The 19,573-nt window shown below is 51.3% G+C and overlaps 1 protein-coding gene across 1 annotated transcript; it reads left to right on the forward strand.

Annotated features, from left to right (window-relative positions):
- The first annotated feature begins 1,955 nt into the window (after nucleotides 1-1,955).
- On the forward strand, nucleotides 1,956-14,753 carry PRRT1B (proline rich transmembrane protein 1B). The gene is made up of 5 exons (XM_055350089.2): nucleotides 1,956-1,996; nucleotides 2,387-2,511; nucleotides 9,263-9,735; nucleotides 10,780-10,923; nucleotides 12,796-14,753. Exons 1-5 carry the CDS (start codon nucleotides 1,956-1,958, stop codon nucleotides 12,943-12,945), a joined length of 933 nt encoding a protein of 310 aa, XP_055206064.2. The 3' UTR covers nucleotides 12,946-14,753.
- Nucleotides 14,754-19,573: the final 4,820 nt, after the last annotated feature.

Genomic DNA, 19,573 nt, shown 5'->3' on the forward strand with positions numbered 1-19,573 from the left:
CTCACATCCGTCCGGCTGTGGTGTCCAGTTGCCCAGGTCCCCACCACTCCTCTTTGTCTCATGCTGACCCGCTGGCCTTGCGGGCACTCTCGTGTGCCACCCTGCCTTCTCTGGTCCGGCCTGGCTGACTCGCCCTCCTACCCCAACCCCTCCAGCCCTGCACAGCGCCGCGGAGTCTCCACCGAGCCCGTTCTACCCAGGCAGGCAGGGAGGCAGGTCCGGCCGAGCGCAGGGCGCCAGGGAGCGACTGTTGTTGACCCAGCCTTGGGCAAACAAGGCGGTCAATTATTAACCGGCCGCACGGCAGGCACCAGGAAACCTGAGCCCGCGGCGCAAGCGGAGCCGGCCCGACGGCAGGCGCCGGGCCAGGGAGCCGCTCAGCCCTTGCAGCCGCCGCGGGCTCGGACCATGGAGGCAGGAGCTGGAGGGGCAGGTGCCGGAGGGGCAGGTGCTGGTGGGACAGGTACTGGAGGGGCAGGTACTGGCTGTGCAGGTGCTGGCGGAGCGGGTGCTGGAGGGGGTGTAAGGGGTAGATACCAGAGGGGCGGCTGCTGGAGGGGCACGTGCTGGTGGGGCCGGTGCTGGAGGGGGTTTAGCGGGTAGATACCTTCGGGCCATGTTCTGGAGGGTCAGGGATCGGCAGGGCGGGCCCAGGCCCGGGGCTGTGGTGCCCCGGAGGCCGGCGGCAGCAAGATGGGGGAGAATGCCCGGCCCAGGACACCCCATCCGGAGCCAGGGTGGGGAGGGCCAGGAAGCTGCTGTGGAAAGTTCAGGAGCTCTGGGGGCGCCCCTGCGGGCAAGCCACGGAGGGGGCAGCGGCGGTTCATTCTCTGAGAATTTTGCCCTCTCCCGCCTCGTGTCCCGCCTCTGGCAGCTCAGCTCACCGCCCCGGCCAGGCTGAAGTCCTTGCAGCAGGGGAGTGGGCGACCCTGGCCAGGGCGGGGTGGAGACAGAGCCTGCAGTGGGGAGCACGACCTGGGAAGAGACCCCACGGGCTAATTCGGGGACGGAGAGCTGGAGACAGGGACCGAGAGAGGTGGGGTGGGGGCAGAGCTGGAGAGAGGCGCGGACGCGGGTGGGATCCGGCCAAGGCTGCGACCAACTCGACGTCGCCCACCCCCAGGCGTCAGGCGCTGGAAGGGGAGGGGGGCAGGGAACCGAGACCTCGTCCTTGCCCTGGGGAGTCTCTGGCTGGCTGGAAGCAGTGGGGCGGTGGCAGTGGGACCCCTGCAGAGTCTCGCGCACTCCCCGCCCCCTCATCCCCCAGCGCGACTGATCTTGAGAGCCCGGGGATGGGGCGCACCAGTCCCATCTGCAAGCAGCTCCGGGAGATGCTGGAGCGCTGGCCCCTCCCCGCCGCCCCGCCCTCCAGGACTCCCCCCCAGACCCTCAAGCACTTGCCCAGCGGGGAGCCCGGACCCCCCTTCCCAGCTGGAATGCCTGGCGGAGGCTCCGGTGTCAAGAGCCTGAGAACCTGAGAACCCACCCGAGGCCCCCACCAGGCAGCGCCGCCAGCAGATTTATTTACTCTGGGGCCCTATCTCCGCGCCATCGGGCCAGGTATTTGCCCTGGCGGGATCCAGGGAAACTGCGGTTTTTGTTATGATAGCTGGGGCAGGGACACCATCCCGGAGAGACCTGTTTAGAGTGGAGAGCTGACTCGCTGAGACCCACGTTTCTTGCTGGGAGTCTCGGTTCCCTCATTAGTAAAATGGGGAGCATAAAAACAAAAGCGCGCCTGAGATGACCCGGGTTACGAAGCAACAGCTCTCAGAGCAGAGCTTGGCCTCGTGTTCGCCTCTTTTTTTTTTTTTTTTTTTTTTTTTTTTTTTGAGACTGAGTCTCGTTCTGTTGCCCAGGCTGGAGTTCAGTGGCACAATCTCGGCTCACTGCAACCTCCTTTTCCCAGGTTCAAGGGATTCTCCCTCCCAAGTAGCTAGGATTACAGGCGCCCAATGTCAGGCCTCCGAGCCAAAGCTAAGCCATCATATCCCCTGTGAACTGCATGTACACATCCAGATGGCGGGTTCCTGCCTTACCTGATGACATTCCACCACAAAAGAAGTGAAAATGGCCTGTTCCTGCCTTAACTGATGACATTACCTTGTGAAATTCCTTTTCCTGGCTCATCCTGGCTCAAAAGCTCCCTCACTGAGCACCTTGTGACTCCCACCCCTGCCCGCCAGAAAACAACCCCCTTTGACTGTAATTTTCCTTTACCTACGCAAATCCTATAAAACAGCCCCACCCCATCTCCCTTCGCTGACTCTTTTCGGACTCAGCCTACCTGCACCCAGGTGATTAAAAAGCTTTATTGCTCACACAAAGCCTGTTTGGTGGTCTCTTCACACGGACGCGAGTGAAATTTGGTGCCGTGACTCAGATCGGGGGACCTCCCTTGGGAGATCAATTCCCCGTCCTCCTGCTCTTTGCTCCGTGAGAAAGATCCACCTACGGCCTCAGGTCCTCAGACCGACCAGCCCAAGGAACATCTCACCAGTTTTAAATCCGGTAAGCGGCTTCTCTTTACTCTCTTCTCCAACCTCCCTCACTATCCCTCAACCTCGTTCTCCTTTCAGTCTTGGTGCCACACTTCAATCTCTCCCTTCTCTTAATTTCAGTTTCTTTCCTTTTCTGGTAGAGACAAAGGAGATGCGTTTTATCTGTGGACCCAAAACTCTGGCACTGGTCACGGACTTGGGAAGACAGTCTTCCCTTGGTGTTTAATCATTGCGGGGACACCTGCCTGATTATACACCCACAATCCATTGGTATCTGATCTCCGTGGGGACGCCTGCCTTGGTCATTCACCCACATTCCCTTGGTGGCAAGTCAATTGCGGGGATGCCTGCTTTGGCTGCTCACCCACATTGGCGCCAGGGCTGCTCACCCAACCCATTCTCTCTGTGTCTCTACCCTCTCTTCTCTCCACTTTCCTGGGGGGGGGCAAGCATCCCCCACCCCTTCTCCACTTTCCTGGGGGGCAAGCATTCCCCACCCCTTCTCTCCGTATCTCTACCCTTCTTTTTAAACTTGTCTCCTTCACTATGGGCAACCTTCCACCCTCTATTCCTCCCTCTTCTCTCTTAGCCTGTGTTCTCAAGAACTTAAAACCTCTTTAACTCTCGCCTGACCTAAAATCTAAGTGTCTTATTTTCTTCTGCAACACCGCTTGACCCCAGTACAAACTTGACAGTGGTTCCAAATAGCCAGAAAACGGCACTTTCGATTTTTCCATCCTACAAGATCTAGGTAATTCTTGTCGTAAAATGGGCAACCGGTCTGAGGTGCCTGACATCCAGGCATTCTTTTACACATCGGTCCCTCCCTAGTCTCTGTTCCCAATGCAACTTGTCCCAAATCTTCCTTCTTTCCCTCCCGCCTGTCCCCTCAGTCCCAGCCCCAAGCATCACTGAGTCTTTTGAATCTTCCTTTTCTACAGACCCATCTGACCTCTCCCCTCCTCCCCAGGCTGCTCTGCGCCAGGCTGAGCTAGGTCCGAATTCTTCCTCAGCCTCCATTTCCCCACCCTATAATCCTTTTATCACCTTCCCTCCTCACACCCGATCTGGCTTACAGTTTAATTCCGCGACTAGCCCTCCCCCACCTGTCCAGCAATTTCCTCTTAAAAAGGTGGCTGGAGCTAAAGGCATAGTCAAGGTTAATGCTCCCTTTTCTTTATCCGACCTCTCCCAAATCAGTTAGTGTTTAGGCTCTTTTTCATCAAATATGAAAAACCCAGCCCAGTTCATGGCTGTTTGGCAGCAACCGTGAGATGCTTTACAGCCCTAGACCCTAAAAGGTCAAAAGGCCATCTTATTCTCAATATACATTTTATTACCCAATCCGCTCCCGACATTAAATAAAACCCCCAAAATTAAATTCCGGCCCTCAAACCCCACAACAGGACTTAATTAACCTTGCCTTCAAGGTGTACAATAATAGAGTAGAGGCAGCCAAGTAGCAACGTATTTCTGAGTTGCAATTCCTTGCCTCCACTGTGATATAAACCCCAGCCACATTTCCAGGACACAAGAACTTCAAACGCCTGAACCACAGCTGCCAGGCATTCCTCCAGAACCTCTTCCCCCAGGAGCTTGCTACGAGTGTTGGAAATCTGGCCACTGGGCCGAGGAATGCCCCCAGCCTGGGATTCCTCCTAAGCCATGTCCCATCTGTGCGGGACCCCACTGAGAATTGGACTGTTCAACTCACCTGGCAGCCACTCCCAGAGCCCCTGGAACTCTGGCCCAAGGCTGTCTCACTGACTCCTTCCCAGATCTTCTTGGCTTAGTGGCTGAAGACTGACACTGCCCGATCGCCTCAGAAGCCCCCTAGACCATCACGGATGCTGAGCTTTGGGTAACTCTCACAGTGGAGGGTAAGTCCGTCCCCTTCTTAATCAATACGAAGGCTACCCACTCCACATTACCTTCTTTTCAAGGGCCTGTTTCCCTTGCCTCCATAACTGTTGTGGATATTGACAGCCAGGCTTCTAAACCTCTTAAAACTCCCCAACTCTGCCAACTTGGACAACATTCTTTTATGCACTCTTTTTTAGTTATCCCCACATGCCCAGTTCCCTTATTAGGCCAAGACATTTTAACCAAATTATCTGCATTTCAACTAAATTATCTGCTTCCCTGACTATTCCTGGACTACAGCCACATCTCATTGCCGCCCTTCTTCCCAACCCAAAGCCTCCTTTGTGTCTCCCTCTTGTATCTCCCCACCTTAATCCACAAGTATATCATGCACCCCTTACCATCCTATTAAAACTTAATCACCCTTACCCTGCTCAATGCCAATATCCCATCCCACAGCACGCTTTAAAAGGATTAAAGCCTGTTATCACTCGCCTGCTATAGCATGGGCTTCTAAAGCCTACAAACTCCCCTTACAATTCCCACATTTTACCTGTCCAAAAACCAGGCGAGCCTCACAGGCTAGTTCAGGATTGGTGCCTTATCATCCAAATTGTTTTGCCTATCCACCCCGTGATGCCAAACCCATATACTCTCCTATCCTCAATACCTCCCTCCACAACCCATTATTCTGTTCTGGATCTCAAACATGCTTTCTTTACTATTCCTTTGCACCCTTCATCCCAGCCTCTCTTCGCTTTCACTTGGACTGACCCTGACACCCATCAGGCTCAGCAAATTACCTGGGCTGTACTGCCACAAGGCTTCACAGACAGCCCCCATTACTTCAGTCAAGCCCAAATTTCTTCCTCATCTGTTACCTATCTTGGCATAATTCTCATGAAAACACACGTGCTCTCCCTGCTGATTGTGTGCGGCTTATCTCCCAAACCCCAATCCCTTCTATAAAACAACTCCTTTCCTTCCTAGGCATGGTTAGTGCGGTCAGAATTCTTATAGAAGAGTTGGGACTGCGCCCTGTAGCCTTTCTGTCCAAACAACTTGACCTTACTGTTTTAGCTTATCCCTCATGTCTGCGTGCAGCAGCTGCCGCTGCTTTAATACTTTTAGAGGCCCTCAAAATAACAAACTATGATCAACTCCCTCTCTAGTCTTTTCTGGCAGGGCTATGCTGAACCTCCTTGGGCACTCTAATTGGATGTCCTGGGTCCTCCCAATTCTTAGTCCTTTAACACCTGTTTTTTTTCTTCTCTTATTCGGACCTTGTGTCTCCCGTTTAGTTTTTCTTTTTCTTTTCTTGTTTTTTTTTTTTTTTTTGAGACAGAGTCTCACTGTGTTTCCCAGGCTGGAGTGCAGTGGCGCGATCTCGGCTCATTGCAAGCTCCGCCTCCCAGGTTCACGCCATTCTTCTGCCTCAGCCTCCCGAGTAGCTGGGACCACAGGCGCCCGCCACCGTGCTCTGCTAATTTTTTGTATTTTTAGTAGAGACGGGGTTACACCGTGTTAGCCAGGATGGTCTCAATCTCCTGACCTCATGATCCGCCCGCTTCAGCCTCCCAAAATGCTGGGATTACAGGTGTGAGCCACCACGCCCGACCTGCGTTTAGTTTTTCAATTCATACAAAACCGCATCCAGGCCATCACCAATCATTCTATATGACAAATGCTCCTTCTAACAACCCCACAATATCACCTCTTACCACAAAATCTTCCTTCAGCTTAATCTCTCCCACTCTAGGTTCCCACGCCGCCCCTAATCTCGCTTGAAGCAGCCCTGAGAAACATCGCCCATTATCTCTCCATACCACCCCCAAAAAAAAGTTTCGCCACCCCAACACTTCAACATTATTTTGTTTTATTTTTCTAATTAATATAAGAAGACAGGAATGTCAGGCCTCTGAGCCAAAGCTAAGCCATCATATCCCCTGTGACCTGCACGTACACATCCAGATGGCCGGTTCCTGCCTTAACTGATGACATTACCTTGTGAAATTCCTTTTCCTGGCTCATCCTCGCTCAAAAGCTCCCCCACTGAGCACCTTGTGACCCCTACTCCTGCCCGCCAGAGAACAACCCCCTTTGACTGTAATTTTCCTTTACCTACGCAAATCCTATAAAACGGCCCACCCCTATCTCCCTTCGCTGACTCTCTTTTTGGACTCAGCCTGCCTGCACCCAGGTGATTCAAAAGCTTTATTGCTCACAAAAAGCCTGTTTGGTGGTCTCATCACACGGATGCGAGTGAAACCCGCCACCACACCTGGCTAATTCTTGTATTTTTAGTAGAGACGAGGTGTCACTGTGTTGGCCAGGCTGGTCTGGAACTCCTGACCTCAACTGACCCACCCGCCTCGGCCTCCCAAACTGCTGGGATTACCGGAGTGAGCCACCGCATCCAGCCATGTTCGCCTCTCTAAAAATGATTATTACTGTGATTTATCTTCACTTTACAGATGAGGAAATGGAGGCATGGAAAGTTTGTCACATGCCACTTCTCCCTTTTAGAGAGGACAAGGTCTCACTCTGTAGTCCAGGCTGGAGTGCAGTGGTTCAATCACAGCTCACTGCACCCTCCTGTGAGGAGGCCACAATGTCTGGCCAAGTGTGTTTACCTTGACCTCATGGAGCATGGTTATAATGGCTGCTTTTTCTGAAAATTCCAATATCGGGTCATCTCGGGGTTGGCATCTGCTGAGTGTCTTTTCCTTTGAGCATTGGTCACTGTACGGTGAACAGTCTTGGATTGTGAACTGGACATTGTGAATAGTATGTTGTGTAGATTCTTGGTCCTGTTACAATTCCCTGGAGAAGGCGGGTTTGTTTGGTTTCAGGAGGCAGTCAGCCTGCGTAGTTTCAGGCCAGAAGTTCTGTTTCACCTTCTATGAGTGGCATTTCCAAACTTGGGTCAGTTTTCAGAGTTTTTGTTAGGCTGGTCTGGGTTTGTCTCCTGCACATGCAGTTTGGGGGGGAGCCCAACCTCTAAGGTTGTTTTTTTTTTTTTTTTTTTTTTGAGATGGAGTCTCACTCTGTAGCCCAAGCTGTAGTGCAGTGGTGCGATCTCGGCTCACTGCAACCTTCACCTCTGGGGCTTGAGCAATTCTCCTGCCTCAGCCTCCCAAGTAGCCGGGACTAGACACTTGTGCTACCACACCTGGTTAATTTTTTTTTTTTTTTGTACTTTTAGCAGAGACGGGGTTTCATCATGTTGCCCTGGGTGGTCTCGAACTGCTGAGCTCAGATGATCCACCTGCCTCGGCCTCCCAAAGTGCTGGGATTATAGGCGTGAGCCACCGTGCCTGGCCATTCTCTAAGTTTTGACTCCACTCTGCAACCTCCCTGCTTTTGTTTGTCTTTCAGTGACCTCAGATGGTTCCTTTTTGTATTTTGTCTAGACTTTTCAGTTGTCATCAGCTGGAAAGACATGCTTTTAAAAAATGGTGCTAAATACGTATAACATACGATTTACCATTTGAACCACTTCTAAGTGTGCGATTCAGTGGCATTAAGAACACTCACATTGTCGTGCAGGCATCACCACTATCCATCTCTGGGACGCTTTCTCATCTTCCCAAACAGAAACTCTACACCCTTGAAACACTAACTCCCCAGCCCCAGCCCCTGTTAACCTGGAGAGGAAGGTTTTTAAAGCTTCTGCTTACAAAATGTTTGTCAATGTGCCATTGTGCAAAGCAAGTCACATGGGCAAGCCCAGATCCAAGGGGTGGAGAAACAGAGGGAACATCACAGGTAAAGGTGTGGAGGTATAAACAGCATGGCAGGTGTATGGGGTGCAGGGGCCATGAGTGAGCCCCTAGCTGCTGGGAGGGGGTTGAGGCAGGACATGCCCAGGGGCTCATCATTCCCTGCCATTGGGATCACTCTGGCAAGGATCCCTGCCTCCACCCGTGGGGGACTTCAGGAAGGGTCCTCCCACCCCCACTGAGATGTCTGTGTGATGTCTGTTTCACTCATCCCTCTGCCTTTTATAACCCTTAAGGACACTTAGGAAATGGACCTCCAAAGCCAGACCCCTGGCTCTGGGCTGCCCACTTCTGCTGTGAGGCCTGAATGCCCACGCAGGTCAGGGGAGGCCACTCTGCGATTCTCTTCCAGGGCCTTCCTTGTACCCTTGCCTGAGGCCCTCTGGTGCTCAGCTGGTCGGGATGCTCTCAGGAGATGCAGGGGACCTTAAGAATTTGTTGGGACCTGACCAGGCACCACCAGGACCTATCTTTGGGTGCTGAAGGCCAGGGCCTGGGTCAGGAGCAAGGCAGCTGGGCAGCTTTGAGGCTCTGAGCCCTGGCTTCAAGCTGCTGGGCCCTGTATATTCTGGTGTCCATTCTCAGTGTGCATATGGCCCTTAGTGACCTCCTGGCTCCACCATGTTACTCTAGCTACAGTTTGGCAGCTCCTGGGCACCTCACCCCTCCCCTACAACTCTAAGCCAAGAATCTAATTGGTTCAGCTCATCTCCTCAGGTAGGCGTCCCCTTCATTGGAGGTGTATCTCAGGACAGCCAATCAGGGGCTTCCCTGGGCTGATTCTCCTTTTCTGGTCCAATTAGCTTTGACATAAAGGCCTTAGTTGGGGGTGAAACTACCTCCCAATAGAGGCCATCTGCCAAGGAAAGGGGATGGGGCAGTGCGGGGAGGGGCGGGGTCAGCAGCCTGGGTTCCCACCCAGATGAGTCGCTCAGTCTGTGTGACTCCAGCAAGGCAGGTGGCCCCTCTGGGCCTATTTTCTAGTCCCTTTGCGTCAAGATCCTATGAGGCCCAGCTGCAGAGGGCTGGGAGCTTGGTTCGTGGGAACTGCGAGACCAGCGACGTCCCACCTAGCCCAGCGGCCTCTTGCTCACGACCGCTGCCATTTCTTTCTAGGGTCCGACACGAAAGGGGGCGGCAGCCCCGCCACTCCCGAGGACCCCCGGAGCCCCGCGAAGCCCGCCGCCCCCGAGGATCCCCAGATGCCCGCGCAGCCCGCGCTCCCGCAGCTCCCGCGCCGCCCGCGGACCCTGGACGAGGACGGGGCGCCCAGCGAGGACGGGGCCGCGGGGGGCAGCGAGCCCGCCCTGGAGGACGCCCCGGCCCAGGCGGAGGGCGAGGCCGGGCCGGTTTCCAAGGCGGCGGCCGGCGGCGCCCCCCACATCGGCTTCGTTGGGGAGCCCCCGCCCTACGCGCCGCCGGACCCCAAGGCCGCGCCGCTGCTGTACCCGCCCTTCCCGCAGGTGCCCGTGGTCCTGCAGCCCGCGCCGTCTGCGCTCTTCCCGCCGCCCGCCCAGCTCTACCCAGCCGCGCCCACGCCGCCCGCGCTCTTCTCGCCGCCCGCCGGGGCCGCCTTCCCCTTCCCCGTGGTGAGTGGCCGCCGCCCTGAGCGCGCTCCCCTCCGTGCTGTCTGCGCGTGGTCGCGGGCGCCCGTGCGGAGGCCGAGAGGTCACTTCTGTCTTTGCAGAGGAGGAAACGCCACCTTGGCCTGGGGGCGGGCGAGTCCGGGAGGCTCCCTGGAGGTGGGGGCATTTGAGCGGGGTTTTGGAGGATGAATAGGAGGGCTAAGGCAAAGAGAACGACGGGCGCCCTGGACAGAGGACACCGCACAGGCGTGGAGGGGCCGAGACTGGGCGTTCTGGGGATGGTGGAGGCTTGTTTGGCTTGGTAGGGAGGGGAGGAAGGTGGAACCCGTGGTGAGGGACCCCAGAAACTTTGGGCAGGAGGTGACTTGATTAGATTTTCTTTAAAAACAAAACAGTCTGGGCACGGTGCCTCATACCTGTAATCCCAGCACTTTGGGAGGCCAAGACAGGCAGATGGCTTGGGCTTAGGAGTTCCGGACCAGCCTAGGCAACATAGTGAGCCCTCATCTCTACTAAACGTAAAAAAATTAGCCGGGCATGGTAGTGCGCGCCTGTAGCCCCAGCTATTCTTGAGGCTGAGGCAGGAGGATTGCTTGAGCCAGGGAGGTTGAGGCTGCAGTGAGACGAGATCACACCACTGCACTCCGGGCTGAGTGACAGAGCAAGCCTCTGCCTCCAAAATAAAAACAAAAATAAAAATAAAAATAAACAAAAGCCCTGGGCTACCTGTGGGGGAAAGATTGGAGGCCCCCCAGGGAGGGGTGGCGAGCCCAGTGAGGACGATAGAGACATCACAGAGGCTGGACCCTGGACTGAGCCAATGGTAGAGGGCAGGACTGAGGGCTCAGCGGGGCTGAGTGGCCAGGAGTGCAAGAGGGAGAGGGCAGAGGGGCACCCTGACCCAACCCCTCCGTGAATTGCAGCCTCAGTGGGTGGGGACTTGGGGGACTGAGTGAGAGAGCTTGCATGGCCTGGCTGGCCTTCTCACTCACTCTGTTGTCCAGAGGCTGGGCCAGCTCCCTCACCACTGTGACTCTGCCCCCACAGTACAATGGCCCGATGGCTGGCGTGCCAGGCCCTGCCACGGTGGAGCACAGGCCCCTGCCAAAGGACTACATGATGGAGTCAGTGCTGGTGACCCTCTTCTGCTGTCTGCTCACCGGTCTCATCGCCATCGTCTACTCCCACGAGGTAGGTGCGGGGGCGGCCCTGGGCACAGCCTCTCCTAGCACGCAGCCACTGGCGCCCCAGTGGGTCCACAGAGCCCCTCTTCCAGCAACACGGTCTCTGGTGTCTCTCCCTCTGGAGCGGGGTGGGAATTGGGAAGTCAGAGCCCAGTTGTTTGTGGGGTCCTTGCTCCTCCTGTCTCTGCCCCCAACTATTCAAAATGTGCTGTGGAATGTTTGGCCAAAACAATTCACGGTAAAGGTGTGAATGACTGATAAGACCCAATGTGCTGCCCATTCCAGTGGAGGCTTGTGTTTTAAAGGGGGTACAATCTGCTCATTCATTCCTATGCTCATCTCATCTATCCATCCACCCCATCTCTCCATCTCTGTAGCTACCCATCTATTCACCCACCCATTCACCCATCCACCCACCCATTCACCCATCCACCCACCCATTCACCATCTCTCTTTTTTTTTTTTTTGATACAGAGTCTTGCTCTGTTGCCAGGCTGGAGTGCAATGGCGTGATCTCGGCTCACTGCAACCTCCACCCTCTGGGTTCAAGCGATTCTCCTGCCTCAGCCTCCCGAATAGCTGGGATTACAGGTGCCCACCACCATGCCCAGCTAATTTTTTGTATTTTTAGTAGAGATGAGGTTTCGCCATGTTGGCCAGGCTGGTCTTGAACTCCTGACCTCAGGTGATCCACCTGCCTCAGCTTCCCAAAGTGCTGGGATTACAGACGTGAGCCACCATGCCTGGCCCATCTACCATCTCTCTAGCCTCCATCCATCCATCATCCATCTATCATCCATCTACCATCCATCTACCATCCATCTACTATCCATCTACCATCTTCCATCCACTCATCCCACTATTCATCCATCTGCCTACTCACCCACCCACCAATCCCTACCCATCCATCCCTCTATTCATCCATCCATCTACTCATCCATACACCCACCTACCACCCATCATCTCTCTACTCTCCATCCATCCATCCACCCACCCACCCATCCCTCTATCCATTCATCTATTTATTAGGCCCTTGGGATTCAAAGATGCCAATGTGATGACACTCTAATAGAGACAGAAGCAGGGCTGGGCATGGTGGCTCACAAATGTAACCCCAGCATTTTGGGAGGCCGAGGTGGGTGGGTCACCTGAGGTCAGGAGTTCAAGATCAGCCTGACCAATATGGTGAAACCCCGTCTCTACTAAAAATACAAAAATTAGCCGGGCATGGGGGCAGGCACCTTAGTCCCAGCTACTCAGGAGGCTGAGACAGGAGAATCACTTGAATCCAGGAGGTGGAGGTTGCAGTGAGCTGAGATCGCACCACTGCACTCTAGCCTGTGAGACAGAGCAAGACTCTGTCTCAAGAAAAAAACAAACAAAAGCAGGCAAGCCTCTGGGGGCCTATGCTCAAGGCTGACCTGGACTCAGCCCTGGCTTGACTCTGCTGTTCAAGCCCCCAGCCATAAGCAGAAGGCAGCTCTCAGGACAACTCAGAGGTGGGACTTGAGAGGTTGCTGCCTGCTGGTGAATTCTGGCTCCAGCATTAGTGTTGTGACCCTGGATAGGTCACTTACCTTCTCTGAGCCTTTGTTTCCATATCTGCAAAGTGGGGTAAGCCTCAGGGCTGCTGCAAGGATGGTAGAGGTTGAAGCTGAGGGCAACTGTCAGTGCTGAGCATGACAAGTGCCTGATGGCTGGCGGCCGTCGCTGCCATCACGCCTGCCCCCTTTCGAGCTGTGGGCCTGGCAGGTCCCTGACCTTTTCAGCATGTCAGTTTCTCAGTCTGTGGAACTGGGCCTAGCCCTCAATCGCAATGGGAGGGAGTGGGGGCTCCCTGTTCGCTCCCACCGCCCCCTCCTGCCCTGTCTTGTTGCAGACCCGTGCAGCCCTGGGCAGGGGCGACCTGGCCCAGGCTGAGGAGGCCTCGCGGAAGGCCCGCTCGCTGGTGCTCTTCAGCCTGCTCTTCGGGGTCTTCGTGTCTACCAGCTGGGTCATCTACGTGGTGGTGGCACTCTACCTTCCCTGAGGCTGTGGCTCCTGCGGAGGTGCCGGATGCCAGAATGTCCACGGAAAACTGGCCGGGCCAGACCCTTTCTCTGGACTCAGATCCCTGCCGGTGGCCAGCTCTTGCCTGCAGAGGGAATCTGGGGGCCAGAAGAGGGCAGGCTTGGCAACCCTCAACTGACTTGTGGCTGGGCCTCAGCCTCCTCAGCCTCCACAGGTGGCCCACTGGAGCCTCAGTCAGTGTCCTAATCCAAGGTGTCTCCAGAGCTCGGCCCCAGCCGTGGGACAGGAGCCCACCAGAGCCCCATTTCCTAGGTGCCTCCTCTCAAGGCCTTCCTGGGACTCCTCTTGCCTTCATCTGTGCTCTTGGGAGGCCATCGTAGGGACCAAAGCCTTCACTGTCTTCAGAGCCATCTGGAAAGACACTGCAACCTCCACCCCCAACCCAACCTCCAGCCCAGCTTAGGCGATCAGGATGCCAGTATTACCTTTCCCTGCGGGAGAGTGGAGCATGGTGACTTCTGGCTGGTTGTTCCCCTATCCCTTCCCCATCCCAGGAGACAGGGTCCCTCATGCTGACCCTACATCCAGAAACCAGGGCCACTCTGTCTTGTCAATCAACAGAAAGCGACACATCCGTGCGGAGCTTCACACTGCTACTTTGGGGACACTTCCTGGCTCTCTTCCAGGGCCAATGGCAACATCTGTCCACAGTTGGGCTCCAGGGCACCCTGCCCACTCCTCTCTGAGATGCTGTTGGCATAGAGGCAGTGCTGGCAAGAACTACCCAATGATAGAGGATCAGCTGGGTGCTCATTTGACGAGGACCACCCTGACTGGGGAGCACTTGCACCAGGATCCCTCGGCCAGCCTGTAGAACCGTACCTATGACTCTGGCATCAGATTCCTGGCACCCCAGTCCCACTAGCTGTGGTCCCAAGAATGAACCTGCATTTTAACAAGATTCAAAACCATTGCAGAGGCCAGGCGAGGTGGCTCACACCTGCAATCCCAGCAGTTTGGGAGGCCGAGGTGGGTGGATCACCTGAGGTCAGGAGTTCAAGACCAACCTGGCCAACATGGCGAAGTCCTGTCTCTACTAAAAATACAAAAATTAGCCAAGCGTAGTGGCAGGCGCCTGTAATCCTAGCTACTCGGGAGGCTGAGGCAGGAGAATTGCTTGAATCCGGGAGGCAGAAGTTGCAGTGAGCTGATTGTGCCACTGCACTCCAGCCTGGGTGACAGAGTGAGACTCTGCCTCAAAAACAAACAACCATTGCAGACAGAGGAGGAAGGGGACCCCCAGCTGAGCCACACAAGATTGATAGCTCAAGCTAAATCAGTTGGTTTCAGAGCAGCCTCGGTGTGCTGCTTACAACCCTGGCACCAGGGGCTGAAGCAGGAGAATGGCCCAGCCCAGCCCAGTCCCTCCTCCAGAAAGCTGGAGAGGCAGGCATGAGGAAATAAGTCATGAGCAGCCTGGAGACTCTGTGGATTTTCGTTCAGTAAGCAGGGCCTGAGGTTCTGCATTTCTAATAAGCTTCCCAGTGATGCTGAAGCTGGTACTCAAACCAATAGCAAAGTGGGAAATTATGAAAACTACTAAAAGGCATTAAAACCAGGATCATGACATGGATGCCCCCTGGTGTCTCTATTATTTGACATTGTTGTGAAGTTCCAGCTAATGCAAAAAATAAAAAAAGTGAAATTTGTAGTATGAAAACTAGAAGAGACAAAAAATTATTACCTAGCTAGACTATCCAAGAGTCAATTAAAAACATGGAACTAGTAAGATAACTCAGTAAAGTGGTTGGATACAAAATAAATATACAAAAGCAATAGTAATAACCAGGTACACTTGGAAAAATTTAAAATTCAACTTATAATAGTGATAACAACAGTAAAATTTAGGAATAACTTAACAAAAGATCTGGAAACCAAATTAAGAAAATTATTTTAAAAAACTACCAAAAGGCCAGGTGCAGTGGCTCATACCTGTAATCCCAGCACTTTGGGAGGCTGAGGCGGGCAGATCACCTGAAGTCAGGAGTTTGAGACCAGCCTGACCAACATGACGAAACATCTCTACTGAGAATACAAAAATTAACCAAGCACAGTGGTGCACACCTGTAATCCCAGCTACTCGGGAGGCTGAGGCAGGAGAATCGCTTGAACTTTGGAGGCAGAGGTTGCAGTAAGCTGAGATTGTGCCATTGCACTCCAGCCTGGCTGACTGTGCGAGACTCCATCTCGAAATACATAAAAAAAAAAAAAAAGATAAAAAATACCAAAAGACCAAAAATAAACAACAAAATATCCTGGTAGAAGATGTAATATACAAATATCTATTTTTTATAGATATTTTAGATAGAGATTTAATACAATTCTGGCAAGAAAACCAAGCTTTAAATAAATGACAAAAATTATTTTAAAATTAATTTGGAAGGAAAAATATGCAAAGATTGCTAATCTTTTTTTTAAGTTGAATGAGAGGAGACTTTCTTCACCAGATATTAAAACTGACCATAAAGTTATAATAATCAAAATGGCATGGCATTGCCACAGAGTTAAATCAGTGAAAAATTATTGAAAATCTAGAAAACATTACAAGTATATGTGGAAAGTTAGCACTTGCTAAAAATGGCATTTTAATTGAGTAAAAGAAGGTTCCTAATAAGCAGAGTTGCTATCTGGTTGGAAAAAATAATTATTCTAATATTGTATGCAAAAATAAATTCAAGATGGATTAAAGAGCTAAGTATAAAATGAAGCTCTAATCATAATAAAGCTTAGGAAAATATGTGTGTAACTTCAGGGTGCTGGGGCAGTATGGAAATGGGAGGCCTCTTAAAATCTAGAAAACCATAGAGGGAAAGATTGATTTATTTGAGTCCTATATATCAGGAACATGCAGATTTAAATCATGAGATATGATTTTTACCCACTGGATTGTGAAAGAATTAGAAAAGTTGAACACATCTAGAGTTGCAGAGGGACTGCTGACTCTCACATTTATTACTAGTAGATATGTATTGCCATAATCTTTGTGGAAAGGAGACTGATGGTATCTGTTACTAATGTATGTATGGGCCAGGCATGGTGGCTCACACCTATAATCCTAGCACTTTGGGAGGCCAAGGTGGGAGGAGTGCTTGAGTCCAGGAGTTTGAGACCAGCCTGGGCAACATGGCAAGATCATCTCTACAGAAAAAACAAAAACAAAAAAAAAGCCAGGTATTGTGGCATGGGCCTGTAGTCCCAGCTACTTGGGAGACTAGAGTGTGAGGATTGCTTGAGCCTGATGTTGAGGCTGCAGTGAGCTGTGATCATGCCACTGCATTCTAGCCTGGGTGACAGAGCAAGACCATGTCTCAAAAAAAAAAAAAAAAAAAAAAGAGTATGTATGTGAGAGGAATTTAAAATTTTTGCACTTTTAACTGCTTATCACTATTGATTTGCATATTTATTATTTACATACATATAATGTTCCTGTCATGTATGCATGGACATATAACTATGGACATATGCATGCAAAGAATAGAGTCTGAAGGATTTATTCCAAATTGCTGATAGTGGCTGCCTTTGGGTACAGAATGTGATGAGGAGGGTTTGTGCAATGCATTGCTGAATTTTAAAATAGGATGTATTATGAATTTAAAAAATAACAAAAAATACGCATGGCTTTTGACCCATAAAGTCTAGTTTTTGGATTCACAGTCATGAAGCAGGAAAGGTCTGTTTTCCTGGAGCTAGCAGTCCAACATGGGATACAGACATTTAGCAGACAATGTAGCTGCAAACTATTCTAAAGTGCCATGAAGGAGAGGTAGCTCCTGCAAATCTGAAATGTTGAGTGCAACTGAGAAAAAACTGTCATTAAATTAGAGTGCATCCTGATTTAAGAGATACGAAAATATTTCTTAGAATCATTCGGAGGTGGCTGAGAGAGTGGTGAGAAAGGGTTTTTCTGAGCATAGGTTGTGAGTATATTAACATTAAAAGTAAACGAGATGCTGCCAAACTACATTCCAAAGTGGTTGCATCATTTTGAACTCCCACCAGCAATGAATGAGAGTTCCAGCGGCTCCCCATCCTCATCAGCCCCTGGGATTTGTCAGTCTTTTACGTTTTACCTCTTCTGGTATGTGTGTAGTAGTATTTTAGTTTGGTTTTAATTTACATCTCTCTGATGACTAATAATATTTAGGCTTTTATCATTTTTTTTTTTTTAATACAGACAAGGGTCTCACTCCATTGCCCCAGGCTGGAGTGCAGTGGCATGTTCACAGCTCACTGTAACCTGGAATTCCTGGGCTTAAGCAATCCTCCTGCTTTGGCCTCCCAAGTAGCTGCGACCACAGGTGTGCACTGCTACATCTGGCTGATTTTTAAATTTTTTTTTAAAGAGACAAGAGTCTATGTTGCCCAGGCTGGTCTTGAACTCCTGGCCTCAAACAATCCTCCTGTCTTGGTCTCCCAAAGTGCTAGGATTACAGGTGTGAGCCACTGCACCTGGCCTAGCCTTTTATCATGTTTATCAGCTATTTGGATATCTCTTTTTATGAGGTGCCTGTTCAAGTTTTGTGCCCATTTTTATGTTTGACTGTCTTTGTTTTAGAGCAGCTCTGTATGTATCTGGGATGAGTCCTACGTTAGATACAGTATTGCAAACATCCTTTCTCACTTGGTAGCTTCCCTTTTCACTTTTTTTTTTTTTTTTTTTGAGACAGAGTCTCGCTCTTGTCGCCCAGGTTGGAGTGCAATGGCGTGATCTCTGCTCACTGCAACCTCCGCCTCCCGGGTTCAAGTGATTCTCTGGCCTCAGCCTCCCTCCCTTTTCATTCTTAATGGTGTCATCTGATGAAAAGTTCTCAGTTTTGTTTTGTTTTTTTGAGATGGAGTCTCGCTCTGTCACCCAGGCTGGAGTGCAATGGTGCAATCTCTGCTCACTGCAACATCCACCTTCCAGGCTCAAGCGGTTCTCCTGCCTCAGCCTCCTGAGTAGCTGGGATTACAGGTGCCTGCACCATGCCTGGCTAATTTTTGTATTTTTAGTAGAGACAGGATTTCACCATGTTGGCCAGGATGGTCTTGATCTCTTAACCTCGTGATCTGCCCGCCTTGACCTCCCAAAGTGTTGGAATTACAGGCGTGAGCCACTGTGTCCAGCTGAAAAGTTCTCAGTTTTAAGGTAGTCAAACTTATCTTTTCCTTTGTAAATAGTATGTGTGTAGGGATATTTCAGTGGCTTTTGTGGCTTAATAAAATTTCTGTACTCATAGGACATGAAGATGCTCTTATAATGTCTTTTAGATTTAGAAGCTTTATTTTTATTTATTTTTTTTTAATTTTTGAGTTGGAGTCTCGCTCTGTCACCCAGGCTGGAATGCAGTGGTGCCATCTCGGCTCACTGCAACCTCTACCTCCCGGGTTCAAGCGATTCTTCTGCCTCAGCCTCCCAAGTAGCTGGGATTATAGGCGCCTGCCACCACGCCCGGCTAATTTTTATATTTTTAGTAGAGATAGGGTTTCACCATATTGGCCAGGCTGGTCTTGAACTCCTGACCTCAAGTGATCCGCCCACCTCGGCCTCCCAAAGTGCTAGGATTACAGGCGTGAGCAACCGTTGCCTTCCTGTGCCTGGCCTCATTGCTTATTTTCACAGTTAGATCTGCCACCAGCCTAGAATAGGTTCCAGAGCTCTATTTTTTTTTTTTTTTTTGAGATGAAGTCTCACTCTGTCACCCAGGCTGGAGTGCAATAGCGTGATCTCAGCTCACTGCAACTTCCACCTCCCGGGTTCAAGAGATTCTCCTTTCTCAGCCTCCAGAGTAAGCTGGGACTACAGGCACGTGCCACCATGCCCGGCTAATTTTTTTTGTATTTTTAGTAGAGACGGGGTTCCACTATGTTGGCCAGGCTAGTCTTGAACTCCTGACCTCGCGATCCACCTGCCTTGGCCTCCCTAAAGTGCTGGGATTGCAGGCATGAACCACTGCGCCCAGCCCTGTTTGCCTATTTCTTTGCCACTATCACACTTCATTATGGGGCTATACATATATATATACACATACATATATATACACATATATATATACACACACACACATATATATGTATATATACACACATATATGTGTGTATATATACATGTATATATACACACATATATGTGTGTATATGTGTGTATATACATGTATATATACACACATATATGTGTGTATATATACGTATATATATACATATATATGTATATTTGACACATTGTCTTTCTCTATTACTAAGGCTGGAGTGCAGTGGTGTGATCACAGCTCACTGCATTCTTAGCCTCCTTGGCTCAAGTGATCCTCCCACCTCAGCCTCCCGAGTAGCTAGGACCACAGGTGTGCGCCACCACACCTGGCTATTTTTTTAATTTTTCTGTAGAGATGGGGTCTCCCTATGTTGCCCAGCCTTGTTTTTTTTTAAGATAGGGTGTCAACCAGGTTGGAGTACTGTGGTGTGATTGTACCTCACTGCAGCCCCAAACTCCTGGGCTCAAGGGATTCTCCTGTCTCAGCCTCCCAAGCAGTTGGGATTACAGGCATGAGCCACCACGCCCCCAAATCACTTTTTTTTTTTTTTTTTTTGAGAAGGAGTCTCACTCTGTT

Source organism: Gorilla gorilla, chromosome 13 (genome assembly GCF_029281585.2).
Source record: "Gorilla gorilla gorilla isolate KB3781 chromosome 13, NHGRI_mGorGor1-v2.1_pri, whole genome shotgun sequence".
Classification (NCBI taxonomy): domain Eukaryota; kingdom Metazoa; phylum Chordata; class Mammalia; order Primates; family Hominidae; genus Gorilla; species Gorilla gorilla.